General features: G+C 39.1%; 1 protein-coding gene across 1 annotated transcript; it reads right to left on the bottom strand.

Annotated features, from left to right (window-relative positions):
• Positions 1-5998: 5998 nt before the first annotated feature.
• Positions 5999-18110, bottom strand: LOC128355228 (solute carrier family 45 member 3). Its single transcript, XM_053315476.1, has 7 exons — positions 17951-18110; positions 16027-16268; positions 11204-11316; positions 9635-10107; positions 9277-9542; positions 7199-7465; positions 5999-6142 (listed from the first exon to the last, which is right to left on the bottom strand). Exons 1-7 carry the CDS (start codon positions 18108-18110, stop codon positions 5999-6001), a joined length of 1665 nt encoding a protein of 554 aa, XP_053171451.1.
• Positions 18111-23569: the final 5459 nt, after the last annotated feature.

Genomic DNA, 23569 nt, shown 5'->3' with positions numbered 1-23569 from the left:
TGGGAATCCACGAGTCTCAAGTTCGGCTGGGTCAAAAAAAAATGTTGTACACTACTCTCCTTCACTCCGGATGAGCAGGAGTCCCGGACTTTTCGGCTCGACCTACCGCGAGTTATTCGGAGGAGTCTCGGTGCAGAGGAGCAGCGCCGTCGACAGCCTTTTAATTATTTCGAGGTTGTTGGGGTTTTTTTTGTTTGTTTGTTTTTTCCTCTTCTTCCTCCGTCGTGTTATTGTCGTCGCACGCTCACATCCCGTCCTTGCCACGGGTCCATGTTGGCATTCCCTTTCCCAGCGTCACGTGACCACATCGCTGCACAACTCGGAGGCACGGGTCCTATTCAGAGCCTCCGATAGGCCGAGCGCCGCGGAGGCTCGCCCTAACTGGAGCGCGCCGATTGGACGCCGCTCGATAAATTCTGACTGCCATGTGTTGATGGAGGGGGATCACTACCACCTCTACACACTATACAATGTGGCCTATTGACAAAATAATGAGAACACCTACTAATGGAACAGCTTACTGATCATGAGGATTGACCTTTCCTGCCCCTCTTCACTCTGTCTGCCTGTATTAGTCTGAGGAAGATGGAGAGGAAATGTTCAGCCTAGCTTTAACAGATGATGTGTCAACTATTCATTTTTTGTGACCCACTTGTTGTATTTCTTTATTTCCTCATGTAGTTTGGTGAGGGTGCATGGCACACATTACAACAGTAATAGTCGTGCAAAGAATACACATTCCATAAACTCAGTCAAGATGTATCAAACATTTCTGTCCATGGTCTTTACATTACCATGGCAAAAAAATAGAAAGAGGATCCACACACTGTATTAAAAGCTCCCAGCAACTTTAACTGTTAAAAAAGCAATGTTTAGATCTCACAGTTCTTCATCACACATTGCCAAATCATCATCACAACCCAAGACAAGCAATATATAGACACAGGTACATTCATTACTCAGGTGATTGTGATCTGTATGATTAAGAGTCAAGCTGCTCTCAAATTGGACCAATCAGAAGCAGAACTGGTCTGATACTCCCATATGGAAGACAAAGCGCACCTCTATGAAAAGGCTGAGAACAATTAGAATCAAATAAATCACATCAAAAGCTAAGTTGAATACACATTTGAGTCACAAAAATAATACAGAAAAGATCATACTACTTTTAAAAAAGGCTTGAGATCAAAATGTAATTTTAAGCCCTTAGGTATTCATATATTAAGGGTAAAAAAAGAAAATAGAATGCCTCTCTCATTTCAAAAGGATATTGTTGATGTCCCCTCCCCTTCTGTGGATTTTCACATGTTCAATCCCAGTGTATCTCAATGTGGATAGGTTGTGTTGAAATGTGTTGTAATGCCCAGCTACAGGGTTCTTTTGGTCATTAGTAGATTATTGTATATATTCTTCCATTCTCTGGAGTTAATGACATTTATATTACCAAAACATATCTACAAACACTATATCTCCTATATCCTAAACCCCCTAGCTGCAAAAAGAAAAAGAAAAGGAAAGAACAAAACAAAAGAAGGACAGAAACAAATGTGTCCACTGTTAGAGTTCAATCAGGAGAGAGCAGAGAATAAAGTAACAAAGTAAGAAAAAAAAGGTACTGTCAAAAGTCTTTGGTGCTTGAACCCTCTATGGAGATTTTGAATAGAAGGACTTCGGCCCTGAGCAGCAGCAAGATAGATCCACTCATAGAGTCCAGACCCTGGTGGTGGTGACTGATGACTTCTGCTGAATGATCAGGCTGATGAAGTGATGCACTGAAGAATCTGCAAAGACTGTGGTGATGGGGAGGTGGTGGTGGGTCGCGTCAGAAAGCATCAAGAAAGCACTAGAGGGAGAAAACATATTTAATAAGACAGCTGCAATATGATAGGATAGACAATGAAGATGTGTCACTGTGCTGTTGGTTAATTGTGACCAGGTGATGTGAACAACTGCCCCAAACACGACAGCAAGGAAATTAAAACAATAGGCGTGAACATGCAAAAAGAAAGTCTTCGTGACTGAACATTTGCTAAGCTTCATTCGTTACAACATCCTGTATTTGTCTAGTAGTCAAATTCTTCCCCCAACTTGGATCGTAGTATTATTTTGAGTCCTGGAGCTTCATGTTTGTTGATGCAAATGTTACAAAAGCAAACATTTTCTATTAGCTGTATCCCTGGGTTCAGTTTACACTAGGTGATGTTTCTTTGTGTGCTGGCCTTGAAGATACTTGTGTTCATTCAAAGGCAACACCTCAAGGACACCGCGTTGACCTCGACTCATGATGTTCAATATGAATGGGGAGAATGTTTCGTATATCAAAACTCAGGATTCAAGAATGTAAAAGAAAGTATGGGTGATGTGTGGCAGGCTGTACAACAAGAATCTATAGTTCTTCTTTTTATTGTCTGTTTGTTGTTTGTTGTATCTATCTATCTATCTATCTATCTATCTATCTATCTATCTATCTATCTATCTATCTATCTATCTATCTATCTATCTATCTATCTATCTATCTATCTATCTATCTATCTATCTATCTATCTATCTATCTCTTCAGTTTCACTTGCAAGTGTCAAGTATACAGCAGTACACAAATCTGAGAGCCAAAAAAATGACAGTATTGGCCCTGTTTATGTGCCACACAGTACAGTGTAAACAATTGACCTATTTCATAAAACTAAGCTATGATTCTTGAGTCTTAACATTTAGTCCAGTAACAGCTGCAGCTGTTTGGTTCTTCGTCATTTTGACTAACAAGACTGGATCTCCCAAAATCTTCCACAGCAAACACTTTCTACCATTTGATTTAGAAGAAAGATGAGCACTTTTGTATGGAACAGTAAAATAAGAGTAAGTCAGTGATATCATTCAGTATATCATTATTAGATATACATACATATTAGATGCAATATAGAGGGTTAGGGTTAGTCATCTTTCATTTTGTGTAAAAGTAGAAACATGTTTATACATTTTGAATTTGCCACACAAGATTCCTCCTCAATTCTCACTCTTTGGTCCATGGAAATGATTTGTCCCAATGGAACAGTTTAGATCAGAAACATCCCATGTAACTGCCTTTAAAAAAAATCTGTGTCAGTTTGAAGCTTGTAATGCCACCGCAGGCTCAGCTCTGCTCGCCAATGACAATAGGAAAAAACTTTGACATGACTGATGTCACGGCTAAAGCTCGTACAAAGAACAGTGTGGTCTGGAACACCGACAACCAGTGTGATCATCCGCTTCGAGCTTCTGGTAGGCTTTCCCTCTAAAACAAGGATTATTATTAAAGGATAAGGGCGATTTTCTGGGTTTTTCTTATTGTCAACAAATCTCATGAGCAGAGCCAAACCAACCATTAGGGAGCCAAACCAACCATTAGGAATAACACAGAGTGGCTGTCAGAAATAAGATGAAATAATACAGCACCTTAAAACCCCATCAGAGTTAAACCTCAACAGTTTGAAAGTATGACATTTTTAAGTCGAAGGTGCTCAAACTTTTAGCACCTTTGAAATATTCATTACAAAACCTGCCTGTCACACATGGAGAATTATAAAAGATGATCCAAAGGTCTTAAAAACATGATTATTCTTTTCTTCATCTCTAAAACTCTTATTGTTTGACAGGTGTGAGATGGTGCTTATAAGCATTAAACTTCTCTAAGGCTCTTCAACCAATAATTAAAGGTTATTAGATTATTGATGCAATAAAGTCCCCTTTACTCAACTTTAAGGCTTTAACTTACTCAACAACCAGTCACCAGTTTGCTCATATGAAGTTGAAGTTCTCCTGCATACTCATCACTTATCCACAAAGCTCCCAACAAAACATATTAAAGAACAGCTAAGGGCAGAGTTCTACCAGTGTACAACACTTTCTGCTCAAACTGGAGGTTAAAAGACAAATCAAATGTAACAGCACAAAACAAACTATCTTCACATCTCATTCTTTTAGCACTCAGGTCAATGTAAACCTGTGGTAAGAAATGAAGTTGGCTAAATTTGTGTGGTCGACGGGAAGAAATCAGGACAGTTTGGGAACCGCCCAAATGTGAGTCATTAATCTAATGCTGTTTAAAATGCCACAAAGCATCTCTGATTGCCTCGACTCCAACTTTACTCAATCATCCATGCAGTTTCATAGTTGCCTTTTCTTCTGCATATGCTGATACTGCTGTAAAGCAACTTATCATGAACTTTATAAGGAATAAATGTACTTAATAAAACATCTTCAGCAGCCTTGACTTGGTGTTGATGTGCTGCTGGTCTGTTGTGCAAAGAGGCCCTCTGGTGGTTCAGCAGGGTCATGAAAAGTCAGACTCAAAAGAATGAATCTTTACATCCATGAACAGATGCAAAAGTCAATACAATAAATAAAAGGGACACAGTAGATACATGTTATAATAATAATAAAATTAATTAGCTTTTATATCATAAGGTTCTGTTATAAAACGTGTTTATCTTACTTGTGAAAATTCATCTTAAAGAACTCCAAGCTTGTATCTGAATCCAGTGCAATAGTTTGTTTATTGAATAACTCAAACTAATCATTATATAAATATATAAATAAAACCTAAAAACTAGATTAACAATATAAAACAATATCATCATCTTTTCTCTAAATACGCTGCAGAATTCTTGGCAGGTGAGTGCACTTTATGTTCACAGAACAGATTATGAAAATGTATAATTAAAGCTAAAGCATATACATGCTAGTGTAATTACTTGTGACACATTACATATCTGCATATAGCATATTAGGCCTATTAATAGACGCCACACTGTCTTCATATAACTCTAATATTATGTAAAAGGGTTGAAAGAGGCATAAATCATACATTTTGTTGGCTGCATGTTTTATCTGGATTACCTACGTATTAAGAAAGCTCTGAATGGCTGTTGGTCCAATAAAACTCTTTGAAAATGATGGAATGTTTCGAATGCTAAAGGAATACTTCAAAAATTGGGAAATTTGGGAAATAGTTGATTCCCTGTTTCAGTATGATAAACCAAGTTAATATCCTTCTGGCTCTAGCTTCATACTAAACACACACAAATGATATTTACATAATATCAATCTCATTGCTGAATTATCTGCAAGAAAGACAAGAAGCATGTTTCAGAAGTAAAAAAATCTTTAAAGTTGGAAATGGTCACAGGCAGAGTTCTTTCTCAGTTTAATAACAGCATTGACTTCCAAAGAAACCAGTTGATGCCACACATTTTCTTTGGTTTTATTGTAAGTGCCTGTTGACTCATAGACTACATAAGAAAATCTGACAGACACACTGTACAACTCAATATTGACATACTGTATCTGTTGTTAGAGGTGGAGAAATAATATTGCAGGGTGTGAACAGATCATGTTAAAAGGATATCTGAGTCACAGATCGAGGTTGTCAATAACAGTATAACCATCATGGCTCCAAAACAATTGGGACACCTGACTGGGAAGGATTTGGGATTTGGGATATTGAGACATTAGCTTCATTCAGTTATTACACGCTGGCTGGTAACTGATCCTCCATAGAAGCCAAACAGAGCGTACAGGGTGAGACGACTGCAGCATACTGCACCACACAAGGAATGTCGAGACTCCAGTGCGGTTTCTTAGCAACAGTTCACAGCAGGGTACCGCTCCCTATCATGCACTATTCAAGAATATTAAAAAAAAAAAATCTAGTTTTATACTGTACATGAGTGTAGATGTGTGTTTATACCCAAAATAAAGTGCACTGACTGACTAAATCTCAGCATTCATCCACATGTCACTACTGGCCTTGAGAACATAGATAGATGCTACATTGACACTTTTGTCCTGAATGTTGACAGTAAAAAAATGATTGATTATGAATATCACAGTACCCAAACAGGTCTCTGGACCTCTTAAAACACTCAACAAATGCAGTAACTCCATCACTCAAGCTGCAGTTCTTCATCACTGCAAATACTTCAGCATTAGAGGTTATGAGTGGCTGTATATCATCTGCTGATGTTCAGCGTTGGAGGTCAGTGTGGCTGTAGACGACCCTGGTGGAGCAGAGCAAAGCCAGCAGGCTAAAGCAGCAGGCGGATGCCATGTAGGCCCTCACACTGTTCGCCAGCTGCACTATCGCGCCGAGGCACATTGCCGGCATCACCTGCAGATAAGCAGAGAGAGAAAGAGAGAGATTAAGGATGACATTTTAAAGGTATACAGGATTTGTCAGTTGGTGTCTGTACGAGAGAGAGCAGCAGTTACTGAGTGAGCTAGAAGGTGAATGAAGAGAGGAATGATTGATTGATGGTCATTTCTGCTCTGTGTGTGTGTAGCTCAGCCCATCCTCTGTCAAAGTCTGTTTGACAGAGGATGGGCTGAGCTACACACACACAGACCTGCTGCTCTCTATACAATCACAACCCAGAGACAGAGAGCAGAACAGAGCAGAAAATAAACAGTGACAGTGATGTAACCTGGTTGCTATGGTACAAGTCCTGACCTCACAACCTCAAGCTGTTTTTGGCTGAGGGCTACAAACCCACTGCCCATTGGTTGATGCCCAGAAGTGTCCAGAACACAACAAAATAATAAAATAATATGAATAATATGCCCCTTTTCAGCTTGGAAGGTTTTTTTTTTATGTCATTTTCAGTCAACATGAAAGCTGCTGTAGAAGTCGCCAGAGCACTTAAGGGTTATGTCTGTATGTCTTCTTATGGTGTGTTTAGACAGATTTCTTTAAGAGCTTATGGGCAGAGGTGACTCACACACTCTCTGACATACTGAACATAAATATTGAGGCATACAGCACACAGCTTTTTGTGTGTCCTCTGTAGGCAAAGGCCACACAGTTACAGAGCAAAGTTCACAAATAATAGCCAGTAGCTGTTTTGGCATCAGAGTGCAAGATACAAAAAATTAAGATGTTTTTTTTTTCTCCAGTTTTTCAGCAGATAACATTGCAGATATTTATTCAATTTTAAAAAGTTTACTGGAAAAGGTTGTTTAGGAAGTTCCAAGGGACTCTCTACAGGAAATAAAACCATAAATGCAAATCCAACAGAATTTGTATTTTGTTAAAGATCTTGTGCCGTAGCTGACTGGTACATTTGTATGGATAGTATTTGCTCTGATTACATATACTGTAATCACCCTCACGTGTCTCTTCATACTGTACTGCTTCTGTCATTTGAAAAACAGATTCATGTTCCCTTACCTGTGAAAGCAAGTAAGCACTCTCCAGTATCGCCATGTCAAAACACAACCCTCTTTTGGAGACTGGTGTGCAGTCAGCTTCGCCTCTGTCGCTTCCACCCGCAAACAGTGGCCCAACAGAGGGGTCTGCTCCGGGTAAAGTCAGCCCTCCTGTGCTGTGGTTAGCGTAAGGAGTGGCTTGACCATTGGTGAGGGGGGGCTTGGCGAGCGGTGGGTCATCAGGGTCACTGAACTGAGGGAGTCTGGGCTTGGACGAGGTGAAAAAAGCCTTGAAGAGAAGAGGATGAAAGCTGAGCACAGGAAGACAAGCACTAATATGAAGATCATTTACTGTCATTAGTTATTAGATAAAGATTGTATAATTAGCAATGTAGTGGAGAATATGCTGCCCTTAAAGAACTGTTTAATATTTTAGCATAAAGACTGGAAACAGGGGAAACAGCTAGCTTGGCTCTCTTCGAAGTTAAAAAAACTACCACACTTCTAGTGAGCTTTGGTGGTGGTTGTGTGCATCCTTTTAACCTTTGGACTAAGCCCTAACCCTAACCCTTTTAGGCTTTATGCTAAGCTAAGCTAAGCTAACACCTCCCAGCTCCAGCTCAGTACTCAACACAAAGATAGCGTGGTATCAATCTTATGCTTTCACTCTTGCAAAGAAAGGATATCCATTTTCCTTAAAAATGTATAAAATACATAGTTACCTGTCAAACGTTTCAAGTGTGTCCAAACATTTGACTGGTACTGTACATTTACTGCATATTTAGTAGTCCTCAAAGCCAATTGGGAAATGTAACCTTTAGCATCCAGTAGTGATGCATGCTATAAAAAATAAAGAATATAAATTGGAAGCTTAAAAATAACATGAAACCTATGTAGACAGAAATATTAACTGAAATAGAAGTGTTTCTGTTCCATCAGACACATCAGGAATGGATGACTGAAAAACACAGCAAAGATACTTTCAATGCAGACAAGCAACAATCAGGGATGGACCTATATATCGGCCAAATATTGGTATCAGCCGATATTCCCATTGTTGACTAACATCGGCCTATTGGTAAATAAGGTACAATTTGCCTATGCCAGTGGCCGATGTACTGGTTATTTGCGGTTGAACGATCAGATTCATACAGTAGTAGCAACAGTCGCAGTAGCAACAGTCGCAGTAGCTATGGAAGTACAGAAAATTCTCCTTATTAAGTAGTTAATTGTATAGCAGGCTGAAGGGATTTTGAAGTAGTTGGTTTTTTTAAGAAAAAATCATTTCTTGTGAAAGTTAGTAAGATATGAATTTGTGCGATTGCTGCATCCCTAGCTACAGTGGTTAAGGTGCATACCATGTACGTACATGATAGGTGATCAAAGATGTGATCAGAGAAGATGAATAATAAGAATTCCCACTACATTATAAAAACTCTTCCTCTTCCTCATACCTCTCACATTGTTATAGAGCAAGCGTACTGGTAAACTTGGTTTAGCCCTCAGGTTAACTTGAATGAGGATAAAAAATTGAATTGCGCAGCTCTTCTGGAGTTTCGAAATGTGATTGGACTGAATGGATTCAATTGTGATAGTAAAAACAAGTCCATATGATGGGTTGTGATGCTAAAAAAATGTAGACTGATTTACAGGCATCTCTTTCACAATTCAAGTCTATGGGAAAAAGTCTTTTTGAGCCCAATAGCATCACGTGATGTTGTAATTATACAGTTTGGCCAGGCTATGTCAAATTGACTTCATAGCCTGGCACTCTTCCTGGGGGCTTGCATGGCCCTCACTGTGAATCTGCCCAGGTTCCCCTCTCATTTCCTGTCCCCTACCCTCATCTGTCTGTGTATAACTTGAAAGATAATTCAAATCCAAATTCTATACATTGTGGCTTTAAGATTATTTGGATTTTCTATATTAGCTGAAAATATGGTGAAAGGATGAGTCTGATACTATTTTATAATTTCTGTATTGATGAAAAATCCAACAAACATTTTATCCAAATATATCTCAAATTAATAATGTATTTTTATCGAGTATTTTTCCACAATGAGGAAAAAATGTGACTGTGTGGTTAAGAGACTAACTAACCTGTTTGTCAGAGTGATAGAAACACAGCAGCGTGTATGGTAGGACATGCAAGACGCTGATTGTGTATCCTGTTATGGCTACCATGACAGTGATGGTGATCACACTGTCTGAGACACTCATGGTGATGGTGGTGAACACCAGCAGAGCCGTGCTGCTGATGTACACCACCCTGGCTCCCAGCAGAGCAACCCAGCAGTCCATTAACATTGAGCACAGCACCGACACCACACACTGCAGGAAGAGTCCCAGACTGGCCACACGTACACCTAAATGCAGAAATGAGGCGTGCATGAGGTGAAATAATCTCTCTGGCTAAGTTAAACCTGAGTGTGCAGAGACAAAGAACCACTTACCCTACCTTCATCATACTGTTTCCTTTCCTGTGTCTCTGGATCTGCGCTCGGTACCCCCTGGTACAATCCCTCCCCCATGAAGTCAACAAAGAAGAGCATGAAACTCATCAGCGACATCCAGCTGCACATCTCTGCGGTGAACAGTCTCCATATGACCGCTGGCACATGCACACATGCTGCATACATATGAGGTAACACTGACATACAGGCCGATAGGCAATGGCCCAGTGCAACACGGAAACACTGCGGCCTCGGGAGGAAGAAGAGAGGGCAGCATCTGTTGCTCCAGCTTCTCAGACTCCTACAGCTGAGAGTCACTCTCTCCCCTCCTCTGGATCCTCTCTCCTCCGGGATAAAGGCTGTGGTGAAGAGGCAGCTGAGGAAGAATACGGTGAGTAAGGTGTAGATGAAAGCCTTCTGACCTCCAAGGTATGTTGCTAAGGGTGCTTGGCTCCAGTCTACTGCAGGGAGCAGGAACCTGAGTGCAGAGTAGAAGACATGCATGTCTGTTCAGAGAAAATAAAAATCCAGATATCTTACTTGATTATTATATTATTCATGTGTTGTGTTTTTTATTTTTTGTCAATTGGCAGTTGAAAAATTTTAAAATGTAAATGTAGTTGGTGGACATTCAGATTTCCAAATAACACGCTTCTATTGATTAATTAACGTGAGATCAATATATATATATTTTGGAACTTGTTCCAAGAGTCTTTGCTTGTGCCATGTAGACACAAGGCATGGCTTGTGAAAAGCTGAAGACAATATCAAATTATTCTAATCATAGAGTTCCAAAAAGGTTGAAACACAGATCAGGATCACAACATATTCAAAAATCTGCCCTTTGACAGATGTGGCAGATATGCACTTGATATGACTCACTCAGACTGCTGAAGCCTCATATAAGCTTCACATCTACTAACAGTAACAGGAGGAATGATTACAGTGAGGAAAACCTCTTTTACTGTTCATATGGACATCTGACTGTTGTTTTGAGAAACATTGTGAGCCTGTCCTTAAATAGTTCATTCTGTGCAGCTTTTCTGGTGTATAAAATGTTCTGTATACAGTTTTATGTTGAGTTTATGCCTTATATCAGCATTTATGAATTTTCAAGCAGAATAAACAATCCTTGTCAAATATAGTATAAAAAGACTTTGGCAGGCAGTGATGCACACAATTATTCCCTTTAATAAACAATTTATCATTGCAAGAATGTTTTATTATGTTTGTTCAAATTAGGCACTCTGGGAAACTTACAGACAAACAATTTGCAGATTGATAATAAAACTAATTGTTAGTTGCAGCCATAGTTTCAGTTTCTCACGTCTCCCTCTGCGTATACATATTAAACATGCTCCCTCTGTGGCTCATCCACACATACACACTGTTCTTCTTTTTCTGTTGCATAATATTTATGGTGAGTGATGACGGTGTTTGCATGCTTTACATTTCAGCCAGAACAGGTTCTGACAGTCAGTGATGTCTGCCAACAAGCATGTGTTCCTTTACGCAATAAAGAGCAAGCCAGAGACAGAACCAGTTAGGAGAGAAAGGTTTAATAAGTGTCTTACCCCAGGCACCCCCCCAGGCTGGTCATCAGAGAATTAACTGAAAATGCTCTGCGGTTTTCTTCCTCACCAGGGAACAGGTCTGAAAGCAGGGCCAGCAGCAGGGTGAGGCAAGCCTAAAGAGCCAACACAACACTTAGCCAAACACAAGACACCAAAGCTATCAACATAAATATGTTATCTGAAAGGCCCTGAGAGAATATTTTAACATTCGGCTTAACACAATGAGCTATGGCGTCCGACACGAACAAAAAAATAATCAGCCAGATTTAGAAGAGCTTGGGTTATTTCACCAGAGATTTGTGTATTTGGCTGTAATTGGCATGAAGTCGTCGAGGCTCAGTTGGAGATGGTATGCAACTCAATGCTCAACCAGGATTTTAATCAAAATGTGATGAAAGTTGTGGGGTTGTTTGCTTATGTTGCCAGACCAAATACTAACATAGTCCTCATGAAGAAGACTAGCTAAGTTTTTGAGCAGTTTAATGCAAGAATTTGTAACTTTTGAAAGAAGAAATAACACAATCTTCCTTTTATAAACAAAAAGTTGAATTCATAAGCAATTCAAAACTCTTGTGTTAGAAAACTATAGCAGCATTCAACTTGTGACTAATGTTACACCAGATTAGTTTACATATACTTGTTTTAAACAAATTCAAGAAAATGTTTTGTCATAACTTCAATATTAAATGTTATCATAAAAAACCATCAGGATAAACAACATTTTCATTTATGGTTTTTCAAACAGTTGTGATGTAATACTTGGCCAGCAAATAACAGTCTGTATAATCAAGTTTCCTTGTATTTCATGTGCAATGACAAAAAAGTATCTATCTATCTATCTATCTATCTATCTATCTATCTATCTATCTATCTATCTATCTATCTATCTATGTCTAGTCCAGCGTTTCTCAAAGTATGTGGTGTTCCCTCCCTTGTGGGCCCAGAGGCATGATAAGGGGGGCGACAGTAATCAACCAAAAACCAAGTCAAGAAAATATGATGAAGCCTATCTTGCTCTTGGGTTCATATTGAATGTGCTGAGAGATGAGGAGAGACCAATGTGTATTCTATGTTTGAAAACTCTGGCTGACAGTATGAGACCCAACAAGGAGACACTTTGGGGACATAACACCACAGTCACGTCAATATATCAAGTTCTTTCAGAGATAACTGTGCTTGCAGAAAGGGAAAAGTCACTTCTCAGCTCAGTATCTGGAAATGGAGAAAATGGAGCTTTTTGGAGTGTATACAGTATATACTACCTCGGGCTGTGAAATAGAATACACAGTAAATGTTGCACAGGGGGACAAGGGCACAATGCTACTGGGTCAGTGGTGTCAGTGGTATCTAACAAATATTACCTGACAAACCTCATCCGTTTTCCCTTAAGACCAGCTTCCATGTTAAAGCTGAAATCATACTCGGGCCAAAGTATCATTGTTTAGGGGTAGATAATGATACCACTCAATATGAGACACAGCAAGTCACTCCACCAGAAAGCAGTCCTGCTATGTCTGGCCGGAACTGGTTAAAGATGTTTCAGTGGGACTGGAAATATCACATCACAGAACTAAAGCCCTTCTTAGGCCTACTCAACTACAACAGCCTTTTTCTGGAAAACCCATGCACCATTTTCCAGTCTCTGCTTAACCTGCTGAGAAAGTGGGTTTAGACTACTGAATGTGCTACAGCATTTCAATATTCTAAGCAACTATTGCAGGAGAACAGTGTTAGTACACTATAAACCATGCCTGCCACAGAAGGTTACATGTGACGCATCATGTTATGAAGAGGGTGCAGTAATTTCTCATCCCATGGAAAATGGTGAAGATAGCTGTTGCATCAAGGACACCAACCAAGGCTGAAAGCAGATGTATGCAGTATGCAGAAAGTAAGTATGCACAAATTCCACAAATATCTGTTTGGGAGACAACACAACAAAAGAAGGGAAATATCTTCTACCTTGCACATATAGAGGAACTACCAGTGAATACCAAAGACATTATGAGAGCTACTTGTAAGATCCTGTACTCAGCAAGGTGTGAAGCTACACCACAAATGGAACGTGCAAGACGAAGCACTGAGGCCTTACTTCATACACAGACAGGACCAGAAAAAGGCTGCATTCTCTGTGGCCAATGAGTCATTATACCACTAGTTTATCGACAGAGATTACTGGAAGACTTTCATCATGGGCATCCAATTATCTGTTGCATGATGGCCCTCGCCCACAGCTACCCCTGGTCTCCAGGCTGTGATGGTGAAACTCAAGAACTTGTGCAAGGTTGCCCTGTCTGCCAAGCTGCAATGAAAATACCAGCGGTGGTACCACTACACCAGATGGCCAGAAAGAGTGCAGCAAACAATTGACATCGATTTTGCTGAGAAGGACAAGCAGTACTTTATAATTGTCATAGATAGCCATTCATAGTGGTTGTCCACTTGTCCTCCATCACCTCTCACAACACCATTGAAGTGCTGCAGGGCCTGTTTACTTCATATGGACAACCAGGAGAGCTGGTACCAGATATTAGCCCACAACTGGTGTCTAAGGTGTTTGGTCAGTTCCCGGAGAGAAATTGATTCTAATACATTGCCATACCTGCATCCCACCCTGCATTAAATGGGGTGGCAGAGAGGTCAATACATATCTTAACACAAGCTCTGATGAAAGATGTGCTAGAAGCAGATGGTAAGGCTTCCCTGCCTCTCAGCCACCGACTGGCAATGTCCCTTCTCATTCTATCACAGCACACCCCACACTGTGACTGGTCAGACACCAGCAAAGTTATTCCTGAAACACAAGATCTGAATTCATTTCAGTTTGCTTAAGCCTACTCTTGCCAGATGGGTTGAAGAAAAACAAGCCGAACAGAAGCCCCATCATGACCATGGGTTTTCACCTGTTCATTCTTTTTTTGGAAGGAGAGGCTGTCCTCATTCAAAATTTCAGAGGAGAGGTGGAGGAATGGATTCAGGAAACTGTCTCTTACCTTATTCAAGAGAGACAGAACATTGTCGACCACGTTACCATGGGGAGAAACGGTTGCCACCTCATTGTTTAAATATGCAAATGTTATGTTACTTTATGGTTGGCCAGCAAATAACAGTCTGGTTACATCTCAAGTATCTTGCGTCCACCTTTTCATTCATTTGCATCTTTTCCTTGTGTCTTTGTCCATCCCTGGATGCATGAAATGACACAAGGAAACCACTCAAGGAGAGAGGAACGAGAAAATATGTTTTTAGTGGCATTCTCTGAAACATCACGTGAAGCAATGTCTCTTCTGATGACAGCCGAAGCTGATCACAGCTGGATCAGCTGTCAGTTGGCTTTAACTGCTATAGAGACTTGGTTGAGTTTGTGTCTGCACGCATATGCACTGTGCTGACACCAATAAAAGCTCACAGTTATCAGTGCCAAAGCAGCAGCTGTTTTCTCTCTTTAGCCTGTTACCTGTTTGACAAACACCTCCACATGAGTAAAAACCCACATTCTGTGGTAATATTGTGTCCTGCTCAGAGAAACAGAAACCATTTCTACTGGCTTAATGCTTTTGTATTATTTGTTCATGATTTGCATATGTGAATTCAAATTCATATATTTTAAACACTTGAAATTACTTATTAGAATACATGATTTAGGGGAAAAGGAAATGAACTTTCAGCCTCATATGTAACTGAATGGAAATTATGATAAATTATGTAAAATAGATAAACTCCCTGACTTTAATTTTATTAACTGGGGATATTAACTGGGGAAATGACAGATCATGAAAAGAAAAATGTTTCTAATGTCTTTCTGTGTATGTAGTCTTTGTTTCCTGAAGTCTCCAAGTAAAGATGTGTATTGAGTTCATCTCTCTTGTCTGATTACTGGAAACCAGCCCAGTATAATACAATCATCTTTTGAAATTATTCTGATGGCATAAGTTTTTGTATGTCAAGAAACTACATGAAAATGGTAGCTGTGGTCAGATCTCAGTTTTCCAGTGTCTGTTTTGTCATTCACACTAGGGGCCCAAAGTTTACATTTTTCAGATTCTACACGTAATAGATGTAAAGATAGAATAAAATGATATCTTCTTCTTTAATACTTTCATAATATGATATGCTGTAGTTCCTGTTGAAACAGGGCCGAGTCTGAACTGTAAATGAATGATTTTATCGTTTTCCCTACCACTGGAGGATAAGGTCAACATAAAAAATAATCACTGATTTACACAAACTACTAAACTGGTTTATGCCTCATTGACCTGCTGATTTTCTAAAGCATTACTTCTTTTCTTTCTGAGTACACTTGGTAATCCCCACTGGATGTAGATTTCAGCTGAATGAATGGAGTATAGGTACTGCCTATATTTATTAAGGGTGTAACACTACTGTGTATTGCTTCATTATGTTAAATACAATGCCAGTTTCAACATATGGTGATCCTAAAAAGTTCACTGGATATTTTTTTTTTAAATTGTGAGTTGAAATCATATCTCTTGGTCTTAGTACATCTGTTACGCACAGTTTAGCACGTTCATGTGGTTCTTGTCACATGCAGCAGAGAAACCACTTCTCAAATATTATACTTCCTTAAAGTAAGCCTCATTATTAACTATTTATTTTTGTTGTATTCAAAATGTATTGATGTATAAATTGGGTTACCAACACCACAGTCACAGATTTAATTTTGACATTACACACCTGTTTTGTGGATGCATGCAAATGCAAATCAAGCCATTGATCTAAATAGTAAGTTACAGTAATATACTGATTGATTGACTGCATATTATTTAAGGTGTGGAAGTGGGCAGTTGTGGCAGCTTACTCACCTGTCCACAGAACTCCATCAGACACACCGCTGCAGCCTGCAGGACAGCTTCCAGCCAATGAGAGCGCTGTGGAGACATCAGCACAGCCAGGCGCCAGGCATGAGGCATGACTTGCAGACCCAACAAAACTCCCAGGCTCAGGATCCAGATAAAAGGCCGGCGCCGACCAAAACTGCCTCGCCATGAATCGCTAGTCGAGCCAATCATGGGTACAAAGATCAAAGCCAGAACAGGGCCTACCGCTGGCAGAAAGAGAAAGACAGTTATTTTGATTGATGATTGAATTGATTGGTTCTGAAAATATCACTGACAAGTGAAAATCAGGGCTGATAAGGATAGAAAAAAAACAAAGCAGTGAGACCTGTTATAATAATGAGTAGTATTTTCTACAATTTTCTTAACATGGGTGTTGAGGTCAGTGGTTGGTTGGTAGGTTGTTTGTTTTTTTCCTGGGGCAGCTCTGGGTTGCACCCAACACAGAAAAGACACAGTAAGGTTAAACATGTGGGAAGACATTCTTGGATAAACTGAAAGAGGCTTATTTTGGTTAATCAAGACCAGTGGTGAGTCTGTGTCCGTTGGGAAAAGGGAGGTTCTGTTTGCTTATGGCTTCAGAGACTAAGACGCTGATTTACGGATTGTGTACACAGGGCGAAATACTTTGAGTTTTGACTCACAAAGTCTCAAATTACCACCACTGAAGCACAAACTCTATGTATTGCACTCACACTTTATTTTATCTTATATATTTTTATGCTATCAAGTTAGTTTCCATGTAATATTACAATTATTCTTTTTAAAAAGAAGAAGTTTTTATGTCCTTTTCATGTGATGTGCTTCCTGTATGAAAATGTGTTTTAAAGCAAGTTGAGCTGCAATTCTTGTATGCTATACAAACAAAATTAACATTATTATTATTATCATTAACACTGTCGGGTTAACGAAAATATGTTTTCTCTGCATTTGGCATGCAATAGGGTATAAACCAACCAGACTGTCAAATGCTGAGGAAAACCAATTGACCATTCAAAACCTTTTACTCAAATCAAATAGCTTAGCAACCACAACAACTCACAGCAGGCCTGTTTAGCTTTACATTTCTCCTCATCCTGGAGCATACAATCATATGAAAGGTTGTTTTTTTATAGCCTTTCCAAAATCAAAAATACAAGAGAAAAGGTTGGATGACATTGGATGGAATGGATAACATAATGTATTAATGTTTTGTCTGCTCTAATATAAGCTGTTAATGCCAGCATGTCTGGCTAGCTTGTTTTCTAGTTACAGTGACAACTTAGCAAAGGGTTAGCATACATTCAGCCAACTACGTCACAGGGGTGACAGGTTATGTCAGGAATTAAACTAAGGAGTGACATATCCACTGCCTGGGAATTTGGAGATGGCTTAACCAAACTAATAATTGGTTTGTCCTCATCCTTAAATCAATCTCCAATGTAGAAGTGCAACATATATATGCACATAAATACAAACAATAAAGCATAAATCGTAACTTTGTGTTGCTTGTCCAAGTAGCCTACCATGTAATTCTACAGTAAACAGCTTTACTATTATACTAGAAAGAGATAATGATCTTACATTAGTACAAAACAGTATGATAATAGAGGTCTTCACGGGTCCACAGACCTGATATAGGACAAACTATACCCTTTCTAATTGGGTCAGGTATGGTCTCATTGTACTTCCATGGTTCTCAGATCTGTGACAATATGTCTAATACCAAAATGGATCAGAATGGGTCCAAGTATCAGTTCTGACCATGTGGTACATCGTCATCATTGCAGGAGAAATTATTTTAGGAAATCAATTTAACCCACAATTTCATCCTCAGCTTTCTTGAGTCTTGCCCATTAAAATCAAACCTTTCCAACCATTGTCACCCAATGTATATGGTTCATCTACTCACCGAGCACCATGGTCATGTAGCGTTCCTCCATACCGGCCTGCAGCAACAGAGGTGGGATGTAGACACTTCCTGTAGCCAAACACAACTCCAGCCCACATGATAAAATATTCACCAGCAATAACTTCCACACCAGGCCTTTCAGCTGATTTTCCACCTGCATCTTTACTCAATGTGCCTCCTTTTGGCTTTCTTGATGGATACTTCTGATAGTTCTGATATAGTTCAATAATATGGCTTTCCAGAGAGGTTCTGGCTTGGGTTCAGTTTTGTAAGATGTCCATGTCATAATGCCTGGTGTTGTATCAGAGACGGAGTCTTGAGAGAATAAAAATACAACTTTACTTATTATTTCTTTTGGTAGTTGGTTGTCGATCAAGGTTGGGACTGTAGGTTGGAATAAACTGTGCTGTCCATTGGAGGACACCTTTTGGACATCATCTGCTGACAGAATGGTGTTTTCCTGTGTAGTTCACACACAAAAAAGTACTTGCTGGACTGAGGGATGAAAACTTTCTGGCCTGAGGGATGGAAAAGAAGCTCTTTCAGTTATACAATAATTATATAAATAATAAAAACTTTTTGCTGTCTTTTGATGGCTGAAAGTGCATTAAGTTATACGGTAAGGGGTACAATAAAGAAGGCACCAAGGCTTTGGAACTAGAATAAAACCATGAACATCCCAACCAGTACAACACGCCATTTTCAGCACTTTTGACTGGACTTAAGACTGGACGGATGGAAAGAAGAAAACGCTGTGGTATTGTTGCATCACATTAAATATTGCTCTGCATTTGGATACATTATCTGGATAATGGTCCACTGTCATTATCACAATGCTCTTCATGTTATGATTGGATATCGATATATACAAATTAGTCAGGTGGGGTTGGTGGACTGATGCAGGTCCAAGATCAGGGAAAGCAATGGAATGGATGGGCATCCTTTATTTTACGTCACTTTTTTCAAATGAAAACTAGCTAGTTACCACCTCTACATGACAGTCCTGTATGACAAAAGAAGTTCAACTTAGTCTGGCTGTCTTTGGGTGAACTGGCCTTACTGAGCATTGCCCTCCTGGATAACCAATGTCAAAACTGGTTATGACCAGCTCAGTCAACTGGTTTTTCTAACTATGAGTGCTGTCATATAAAAGACGTGGGGTTGTTAACTACGAGTGACATCATCAGACCCCTCGATTAAGTTCTGAATATGAGATATAACAATGATACCAAGTACCTGCAGGAACGTTCTGTTTTAACAACAGCAATTAAGTGAAAGTAAAACGAAATAACCATACAACAGAATAAGAAGATGTAAAAACACTAGAAATCATTTCTAAATATTAAAAATAGACTAAGACTTAAAATGAGTGTGTGAAATGATACATATGACTTTAGTATGGAGTATTCTGCCTTTTACTTAGATGTTGAACAAACTATATTGAAGTTAGTTTCTGCTGCTTAAGCAAAGAGTGGAAAGCAGTCGGGGCGATGAAAAGTTGTGATTCATCATCTGAATTTACTCTGGAGTTACTGTTCAGCATAAGTTACTGCAAAACCTGACTTAAACCCAAGGATAGCTGGCTAATCTGCTAATCTTGTTTCATGTTACAGGCCCGAGGTCTGGCTGATACAATGGCTTTCCATCAGGTAATATATGTATTCTCAGTCCACACCTTCTGTGTTACGCCCTCTGACGTGTTTTACCTCATCAAGATAGGATATCCAATACAGACAATATGTTAATGCCAGGTGTAAAGTGGAACATTAAGTCACCTGTAGGCAGTGGAGATAACACAACACGTGATCACAATTTCTCTACTTAGCCACAAGCCTCATGAATCCTTGTCTCAATTCATTGCACAAATGCAGTTTATTTACTATCAGAACAACTAACAGCACCTTTACACATCACATAAAAGCAGCAGGAATTTGAGGTGTGCTCCTGGGTGTGAATAATCTGTCTAGTGTACATAAAATGTTTACTATGTACTGTTCTAATTCTCCATTAACTTATTAATTTAATTTAGTTTATTTTCTGATCTGCTGTTTTCCTTGGTAGTAAGGTAACAGTAAGCCAACAGTAAGGTAAACAGACATTTTAAAAGATAAAAGCACTTTCAACCCTTCCATCAGTTTCTTTTCTTTCATGACACCGAATGTGTTCAGACACTCATTAAACAGGAACCTCCCATTTCTGTCAAACTGTCGCCTTCATTCTCTTACACACTTTTAAGCAATAAGCCACTCACAATTGCTTCACTTGCCTCATGATAGCCCTTTTCTCTCTCGTCAAGGAACAACAGCGGTTAGTAACGCCAGCAGCAGCTCACCCGGTCTTATCACAACTTCCCTCTAAAGCTCAGCAGCGTGCGACAGTGTGTGTGAGTAAGTGAAACAATGACACTAAGGCACACCCTCCTCCTGTCAGGTGAATAGACTCTCATTCCTGGGAAACAGAGGCTGGAAAGTGAAAGACCAGTTTTCCCATCATGCTCTTTTTGGAACCTGGTAGACCTGATGTCTCATTACTGCATGTTATTCATCCAATGACAGTTTGAGGGTTCGTTTTTACAAAACAGTCAAGAGAAGTTGCTTATCTATCATAGCATTTAGTCAAGAAAAATAATAATTTCTGGTTACAAGTAGGCTACCCTACAGCTAACCCACAACAACCTGTTCTACAGGTCTGAATATGACAACTCAACGGTTGTGGGACATTTAATAAAACAAGATACAGTCTGATGTAAAAGCAAGATAAAGAGTCTTTACTTATGGTTTTGCCCCTTATTTATTAAGTCTCACATAACCTGTTTCACAGTCCTGAATATGACAACTGACAAATGGTTGTGACATTTAATAATAAAAAAACCCAAAAGATCTTTGATCATGTACTTTACATGTCCCATGAAGCCTGGTGTTCTGGCATGCAATCAGTCGTACATAAAACCATAAAAATTACAAATGAACTTCACAGTCAATCAAAACTCTCATCTGTTTCACACACCTTAATATGATGCATCGATGATGGCATGCTATTTATCTGCGTAGATTGGCCTGTTTCCAGCCACCAGACACCTGACACTTGGTTTTCCCCTTCCTTTGTCATGAAACTATGTATTTCTTCACATATCAAATCAAATCTGCGCAACAATTTAGGATGGCTGAGTGAACATACCTCTGTGTGGAATTGTAGATCTTCGTATTTGGAATTTTCCTCCCCAAAAGTACCCTGAAATGGTGATGGTTCAAGCCCCATGCCTGGATCAGAGGTGGACAGAGTACACAACTTCACTACTTGAGTAAAAGTACAGATACTCCTTGTCAAATATTACTCCAATACAAGTAAAAGTAGCTTAGTCAAAATATTACTTAAGTAAAAGTACTAAAGTATTCGCTTAAAAAATTACTTAAGTTAAAGTATTTAAAAAATATCTCAGGAAATACAGGAAAGTAGCTTTATTGTCATTATACAATACACTGATGTGATTCTGCTACAGACATGTTTATAGCTCAAAAATAAATAAATAAAGTCAAGAAGCCTCAGAACACAGACTCAGCTGCATTCATCAACAAATGAAATTTCTTCATATTGTACAGTAGTTACATTTCAACACACCTAACCCCTACCTTGGACTCTTTGATATGAATTGTATAAAAAACGTGAACAGAAAGTCAACTTAATCATTCAACTGGACTGCAACAGTTGCCATATGTTAAAACCGTTTAAAAATGGCAACTACTAAAGCACATACACTTATGTTTAAAATGTTCATCTGCAATTTAACAAACATTAAGCTAGCTAACGTTAGTAGCTACTTTACCACGACATACTTTTTCAGGTTGGAAGACGAGTTTTTGTAGGCCGTGATATAATTTGTTTGCGGTAAGCACAACAAACATTTAAACTGAAACTAATCCGGTTTTTGGGACAAAAATCTCAAACATGGGTTTGAGATAAGGCCACGGGTCCTCGGTGGGAGTTTCTCCAGTTTCTTCCTCCATTTCTTCGTATGGCATGACGTAGTACAGGTATGGCAATATGACTAAGACAAACCATATGCAAATCAGCAGAAACAGTTTATTTATCAGCTGACGTGAGCTCAATAGTAGCGAGTAACGAGAGCATCAATAGAAATGTAGTGGAGTAAAAAGTACAATATTTGTCCTTCGAATGTAGTGGAGTGAAAGTAAAAGTATCCCCCAAAAATAATACTCAAGTAAAGTACAGATATTCAAAAACTGTACATAAGTACAGTACTCAAGTAAATTGACTTCGTTACTGTCCACTACTGGCCTGGATGAAGTTCACAGTCTTTGTAACTTCTGTCATCACATGTTCCATACCTAAGTCCATGCCAGTCAGCTCTACTCCTGCATGCCTGATCTTCTGTCACACTTTTGCAACCAGTCCTCTACATTCCCCGTACATAGAAGGTACACCATCAGTTGTCAACTCCACAAGTTTGTCACTTACGCACCTGTCCACCTGTTAGAAAATGTCCTGGCCTGTGATTGATCCATGCATTGGTTTTAAGTCCAAGAGATCCTCAGTAACGGACAACCGGGCATCCACTCAAACTCCACACAAGTCTGTTCCATCTGTACTTTCATCCACAACAATTGAGTAGGTGACAAATTCTTTTGGTTTTTGGTCCACTACAAACACAAAGTAAGTGTACTGAACATATCAGTGAGTTGGATCTGCCAGAATTTTCAATTAAACAGAGATAACTGAAGTAATTGTTTTAGAGCCAAGGAAGAACGATTAAAAGTCAGTGTCCAGGTTCAATAGATTATGCTAAACAAAACAAACCGAACAGGGAAATTTGGTTGTAGCCATGGACACAGACATGGATTTCAACAGCTACATTAAGACAATTACAAAGTCAGGTGATATCACCTGAAGAATATGAGAAATGAAAGACTTCTGTCTCAGACTGTGGGACTAATAAAGGAACATCTTATCTTATCTTCTAACGTACTGCTCCTTTATGAACCGTTCAGGCCTCTTAGGTGGTCTGGGACAGGTTTGCTTTCTGTGCTCAAAGTTCAAACTCAACATGCAGAAACAGTGTTCAGTTTTTATGATCCACATATCTGGAACAAACACCCTGAAACCCGCAGGTTCACTGCAACTCTCACTTCTTTTAAATGAAGAATGAAGATGTTCCCGTTTCCTGTTTCTCTTCTTATTCTATTTTAGCTTATATTTATTTCTGATTCAGCATTCTTTAACTGTGTTTAAATGTGTTTTTATAGTGCCTTGTGTTGCTTTGACATTCTGTTTTGATGTATTTTATATTACATAAGTAAAGAATTTTGAATTGATTTATTAAGGAAATGTGCTATATGTATATTGCCTTTATATTTGAGTTGTAATTGCATATTGGCAACTGGCTCATCCACGTAACTGGCTGTGGTATCACTAGCAAGGCTGCCATTTGCAAATGCTTCACATATTTGCATACAATTTTGCAAACTTCAGCATACAACTTTACAGAAAACCCCCTTCTGTGAATGGCCTCTATGATTTGGCTAGTTCCTCTGCTATCCATCACTTTTAGATTAGGCTAGAAGGAACATATTTTTCTGTAGTTGCATGCTTATTTTCAGTTCC

This window comes from Scomber japonicus, chromosome 3, assembly GCF_027409825.1.
Source record: "Scomber japonicus isolate fScoJap1 chromosome 3, fScoJap1.pri, whole genome shotgun sequence".
Classification (NCBI taxonomy): domain Eukaryota; kingdom Metazoa; phylum Chordata; class Actinopteri; order Scombriformes; family Scombridae; genus Scomber; species Scomber japonicus.
This window is presented reverse-complemented; position numbering and strand designations above follow the sequence as displayed.